This window comes from Carassius gibelio, chromosome A5 (assembly GCF_023724105.1).
Source record: "Carassius gibelio isolate Cgi1373 ecotype wild population from Czech Republic chromosome A5, carGib1.2-hapl.c, whole genome shotgun sequence".
Lineage (NCBI taxonomy): Eukaryota > Metazoa > Chordata > Actinopteri > Cypriniformes > Cyprinidae > Carassius > Carassius gibelio.
The window spans coordinates 35,267,604-35,274,022 of NC_068375.1; the positions used below are offsets into that span (position 1 = coordinate 35,267,604).

At 34.1% G+C, this 6,419-nt stretch overlaps 1 protein-coding gene across 13 annotated transcripts in view; it reads left to right on the top strand.

Annotated features, from left to right (window-relative positions):
* The first annotated feature begins 658 nt into the window (after window positions 1-658).
* LOC128014100 (protein NipSnap homolog 1) overlaps window positions 659-6,419 on the top strand; it is an 82,932-nt gene continuing 77,171 nt past the window's right edge. For 2 of the 13 annotated variants that reach the window (XM_052597421.1, XM_052597384.1), the window contains exons 1-3: window positions 662-852; window positions 1,630-1,757; window positions 2,146-2,191. In XM_052597421.1, coding sequence (XP_052453381.1) covers window positions 773-852; window positions 1,630-1,757; window positions 2,146-2,191 — 254 coding nt within the window. In that variant the 5' untranslated portion in view covers window positions 662-772. Of the gene's footprint in view, window positions 853-1,629; window positions 1,758-2,145; window positions 2,192-2,587; window positions 2,683-3,180; window positions 3,252-3,332; window positions 3,474-4,031; window positions 4,064-4,260; window positions 4,356-4,440; window positions 4,525-5,416; window positions 5,748-6,419 lie in introns of those variants that run through there. The other 11 variants (XM_052597354.1, XM_052597344.1, XM_052597427.1 and 8 more) reach the window with 11 other exon arrangements.

The following is a 6,419-nucleotide window of genomic DNA, read 5'->3' on the forward strand; positions in this document are numbered from 1 at the left end:
CGTGTGAAAAATTATAATGATAAACATACGAATATTTGTAGCAGGTAGGAGCTGTAATTGGCAGCTCTATACTGGAAAAGGGGGCGGGGAGCAGCAGCTCATTTGCATTTAAAGAAACATGCACAAAAAACAGTGTTTCTGCTTCCACTAAGAATAGGCATTTTCAAAATTATATAATAAATTATCTGTGGGGTATTTTGAGCTGAGACTTTACAGACAGATTCTGGGGACCACAGATAATTATATTACATATTGTAAAAAGGGGCATAATATGTATCCTTTAATGCCAGACTACATGAAATATTTGTATTTTTTTATTATTTCTCAAACTTAAAGACTAGTCAAGTGCGGTGTCATGTTCATGTCACACACATTTAATTTGTAGTAATCCTACTACTTAGGCAAAAGAAAAAAAGGGGAAAAAAATAATGAAAACATGGAGGCATATTGTATTTGATCAGATTTCATTGTTATTATTATTCTGCACTTTTCCCCCAGAAAACCTTTAAAACTAGTCAACAGGCACACCAGATTAATCTTTTTTGAAAGTTTATTTATTTTTTATTTTTATTTTTACTGGATTTTAATGCCATTAGCGACCATATCAACAGATTATTCATCGTGATAAAGAGTTTCTAAACTTCTTCGAATCAAAGGCGCACAAGAAGCCAAGTCCAACAGTTCACGCGCGTCAAACATTAACTCGACAAACGCGTGTCGCAACTCCTGCAACTTCATGTAGACGCGAATCTACAGACAACGCGGGAGAAGAATGGCGACAGCATGGTCTCTGCATATCTTCAAGAGACAGCAGCATTTCCTTAGCAAGGTGCATTCAACAGAGCTGGCCAGGTAATGTGCATTTGTCACGGACAGATGCGTGTAGCAAGACGATTGCAAAGTTAATCGGCAATGTAAGAAAAATTGCAGATCTAGAGTCCATTCAGTGATATATTAAGTATGTGAGCATTAGATGAATAATATGGACATAATCTTGCTTTTTAACATCAGGGCTTTATGATAAAATATGTGAATGCAGAAGGTAAAGTGTTGGCTTAATGTGCTGCATAAAAGCGTCCTGCAGTCTGACAAGAGAATTTTTAAAGTGCATAAATTCAGTTCCTCAAATTATCGCCCACAGTGCACAGGTAATATTGCGAGATTTTTCCACATGAAATAAACTTTCCCCTGACATTCCAATAATTTCTGTTTCTTTGAGCACTTAGTGGAACTTGCACTACGTTTGTTTTTATAAATCAAGTTTGTTATTATTATTTTTATATTTTAGCAGATTTTAACCATAAATAATAAACCAAAAAAGTATTTTTACTGACAAAATAAGGAGTGTTATATAATTGTGCATCTGATTTTGACCCTGATTTGATTTTAACCCTGTATGTATTGCAAAAGGAGGTCAGCTATAAAACATGATAATATGAAATAAAAGTTCATATTAAGTCATTAAAACTCTATACATAATAATTATTAAAGATGGTATTTAGCATGTCACATTGCTGGCCTTTGCTGTCACTACTTGAAATGTCACGTGTGCACTAGCTTTTTATAATATTGTGCATCGCAACTTGTGATGCATCACTTGCTGAAACAGTATTGCTTGTGAATCTTTAGAGGTTTTGTGCATACAAGTGATGAAGGCTGGTTGAGTTCCATGTTTGCACACAAAGTGGATGCCAGGAAAGATGCCCACTCCAATCTGCTCTCCAAGAAAGAAACCAGCAACCTCTACAAGATTCAGTGTGAGCCAATGAATCTAAAACCTTCAAGGATGCGCTCAAATCTTTAGGCCTTGGGATAAATAGTGCATGCAGTATAGTTGATAGGAATTGCTAAAAATATCCCCATGAATGAATGATGTGCTTGCTTGTAATTTTCCTCCAGAAAAACAGCCTATACTTCTTATTTTATACTAATTGTTTTAATAAATGAGCCTCCAAAGTGTTTATTTGTGGAATTCTGTTGTTTTCAAGAGACCAGCTGTATGAAGAAAGGAAATGGATGATTTGAGTGATAAAAGTTATTTCAACTACTGTACAACATCTAGAACAAATAGTTTTTAATCCTGCAAGATACTGGTCCGTTTGTCTTTCCTGACATCTTCAAATCCTGTTTTTTTTTTTTTTTCAGTTCACAATGTCAAACCAGAATACATGGAGGCATACAATAAAATGTCGTAAGCACCCTTTGGATTTTGCAATTTCAATATATAATGCTGATAAAGTATGGAGTCTTGATTTCAGTATGATACTTGCAGGCCTTCCGTGTCTAAATGTGATGTACTTTGGTTGCTTGATTGTCCTATGTGACCGTGATATGTTATCATATTATATATTATACTGTCCTGCCCCAGTTTCCTGTTTCAATAGCAAATACATCAACATATGGCATTTTTGAATATTAACATGAATGTTTTTTTCAGCCTGTTGATTATTTCTCTTTTTTTTGTTGTTTAAAAAAGTTTAAAGTTGTTTAAGTTTAAACAAGTTTAAATGAATGAATAATAAAAAAAAATTACTCCTCCTGTCAAAGTTACCCTCGTGTCTAAACTACTCCCACTGTCTGTTTTGAGGGATGAGGTACAGAAAGAACTTCATCGTGATGCAGATTATCCGTGTGAAGTCGTTGGAAGTTGGAACACCTGGTACGGTGAACAGGATCAGGCAGGTGAGATGGAAACACATATTTTTGTATTATATTTTTTCATGTTTTAACAAATATTACCTTATGCTCACTAAAGCTGCATTCATTTGCTCATAAAACATTAAAAAGAATAATGCAGTGAAATATCTGTACAATTTCAAATTGTGATAATACAATGTTTGAACATATTTTAAGATGTGAGTCATTACTCCAGTTTTCAGTGTCACATGATCATTCTAATATGCTGATTTGCTGCTCAAGAAATGTAACAGTTGTGCTGCTAAATATTTTTGTGGAGAATGCGAAATCATTTGTAACATCATAAATGTTTTTACTGTCACTTTTGATCAATGAATGAATAACTTTTGGATAAAAGCATTAATTTCTCTCTCTCTTAAGGAAAGAAATAACCTTACTGTCCCCAAACTTTAAAAAGCATTGTTTTTATTGGTTTGTTTAAATATCTTATGTACAGTATCTTGTTCCAGTGCTAGAGTGACACATGCTGTTTTGTGTTTGTAGTGCATCTCTGGAGGTATTCTGGTGGATATCCTGCTCTTACAGAGTGTTTGCGTAAACTCAACAGCAATGTGGTATTTAACACATCAAAATGCAGAAACATCAAAATGCATATACTGTACTGTTTGCCCTTTGTCACGATGTTTCCTGTGCAGGCGTATCTTGCATTTCGAAAAGAGAGGAGTAAAATGTTGATCTCCCGACACAACCAGCTTCTTCTGGAGTTTAGTTTCTGGAACGAGCCTCTGCCCAGAAGCGGCCCCAACATTTATGAACTGAGAACATATCAGCTACTAGTAAATAACATTTGATTATTCTGTTTTAAAGATGCACCTTTTTATTCAAGCCGTCCAAGATGAGCTCTTTTGTCATCAGAACAGATCTGGAGAATTTAGATTCACTTGCTCAGCAATGGATCCTCTGCAGTGAATGGGTGCCGTCAGATTGAGAGTCCAAATAGCTGATAAAACACTCCATAATAAGGCTTCCTCGAGTGAAAAAGTCGATCTCTTCTTGTCCTCTCCCATTCGTTTAAAGTGTTTTGGACTGTTTATGCTTGGGATTGATGCTTGATCTATGAACATTAAGTTATTATGGATAGAGGACTCAAATTTTTGGTGGAAGTAACAGCTTGAAGTTAAAAACATCTTGATGGATTTGTTTCTTACAAACAAGCAGCTTTTTACTTAACAAGACATTAATTGATGGACTGGAGTTGTGTGTTTGGACTCTCATTCTGACGGCACCCATTCACTGCAGAGAATCCATTGGTGAGTAAGTGATGTAATGCTAAATTTGTGAGCTTTTCCTTTAACTTTTTTTCTCTGTTTTTGTCCCGAAATTTCTGAATGAAGCCAGGAACTATGATCGAATGGGGAAATAATTGGTAAGTTTGTGTGTGAATTGTAGAGTTAACTTAAATTGATAGTTCACCTTCAGTTGCTGGTCCCCATTGACTTCTATAGTATTCCACACTATGTAAGTCAGTGGGGACCAGCAACTGAAAGTGAACTATCCCTTTAAGGAAAAATACTGATATTATATGACCATGTTGCATATTTAATCTATTTTTTAATGTTCCAGGGCTCGAGCAATCAAATATAGACAGGAAAACAATGAAGCAGTGGGTGGCTTCTTCACACAGATCGGTGAATTGTATGTTGTTCATCATTTATGGGGTAAGATCATCTTTCACTGAGCTCATATCTTTTTCTGATCATTGCATATTATTAAGTGCTTTAAAATATGTTCTGTGTGTTTTAGCCTATAAAGACCTGCAGTCCAGACAAGAGACCAGAAATGCTGCTTGGTTGAAAGAGGGCTGGGATGTCAATGTGCACTATACAAGTGAGTAAGAGCAAAGACAGAGGGTGTGTGAAATACAATATTGCATAGTGCATAAAAAACATGTGCACATATCATTTTAATGTAGCGTTTCAGAGTTATGCAGATGTTTTTTTACAGTAACATTGAAGACATTTATAATGTTGCAAAAGACTTCTATTTCAAATTTATGTTAAATGTATTCTATTTCAAATAATGTGCTGTTCTTTTGAATTTTATCAAAGAATTCTGAAGAAGAAAAATTAAAAAGGCAGAACAACTGTTTTCTACATAATAATAATAATAATAATAATAATATTAATATTAATTATAATAATATATGTTTTTAGGGCAGCAAATGAGCAAATTAAAATAATTTCTGAAGTGTCACTGTGAAATTAGCTGAATCATAAAAATAATAAATTGCATTTTAAAATGCCTATATTGAAACCGAAAACAGTTCTTTTAAATTGTAATAATATTTTACAATATTACTGATTTTATTGTCTTTTAAATCAAATAAATGTAGCTTTCTTCACCATAAAAGACATCTTTAAAAACATTAAAAGTCTTAAAAACTGCCTTTGAATGGTAGATTGTTTTAATATGCAACCATAAATGAAACCTGCTTTTCTCTGAAATAGAAAAAAAAATGCTTTTAGCTATTTTCAATTATGTTAAAATATCTTAACTTTTGGCAGTCTGATCAAATAATCAGTCTAAAGGGAGATTTGGAAATTCTCGGTATTACTTGTATAAAGAAAATGTGCATACTTCACATAGTATACTAGAAATATTAATAAATTTGAAGCACAATCCAAATGTTTTCTTTGTAAACGTCGCCATCTGGTGGATTTCAGTAGAACTGTAAGAACTGTTCAATACATTCAAACTTGTTTATTACTGTTTTTGACAGTGCCTCTTATCCGAAAGATGGAATCAAGAATAATGATCCCCATGGAACATTCACCTCTGCAGTAAAATCAAAACTGTTTCACCTCTGATGATCCCAAATACACAATCCACCAGGAGATATGTACTGTTTAGTTGTGACTTTTCTCAAACTCGCCTGAAGTCTTCAGGTCTTTCTAGAAGTAGACAGACAGTTTTGTTAGAGTAGAGCAGGACCTAAACTCTGAAAGATGTTGTGCAAAAGTGTGCCAATGTTAAAACCAATCTGAGAATTACATTGACAGACCCCAGTGCCTTTGCGTGAAGTATATATATCATTAAAAAATTACAGTCTTGTTTTTAGTCATCATTCTCCTTTTCTAATGCCTCATTTGGCCCGTTGGAGTGCATGAGGAAACTGCCTGTCAACATAACTTTTCATTTACAATAATAATAATAATAATAATAATAATAATAATAATAAAAAGTGTTAAATTTAACATGTTTATCACCATATGTTGTAAAATGTAATTTAAAAAAACTCTAGGATAATAAATTAAATAATTTCCGTTGACCTGTAGTCTCTTCTTACATTTTATAATAATTTTGATGTTACCAAGGTCATTTTCACTGTATTTAAAAACTTAAGCTTTGCAGCTGGTTACCCTTTGAAACAGGCCATTTTAATACTGCTGTCCCTTTAAGAGCAGGGGGGCGTGTGACCCATACAAGTAGAATACAAAAACACCAGCTGGTAGAATGGCTTGAAACGATGGGTTCCAAAGTGGGTGGGGCTTCGTGACGCGTATGTTTTCAGATTTGATGGATTTAAGTAATAATTCTCCGAATCACAATCAATAATTTTGGCAGTTTCTCCTTACCGTTCTCGGGTGTAAAATAATCCCGTGAATATTTGCTGAAGCGAAATGTAAGCGTAATTGTCACGTGATACCTGTTACTTTGCTCAGCGTTGATCGGATTCGCCTTAACGCGATAACTTGTGATGACTTCATTTTGGATTTTTTAAA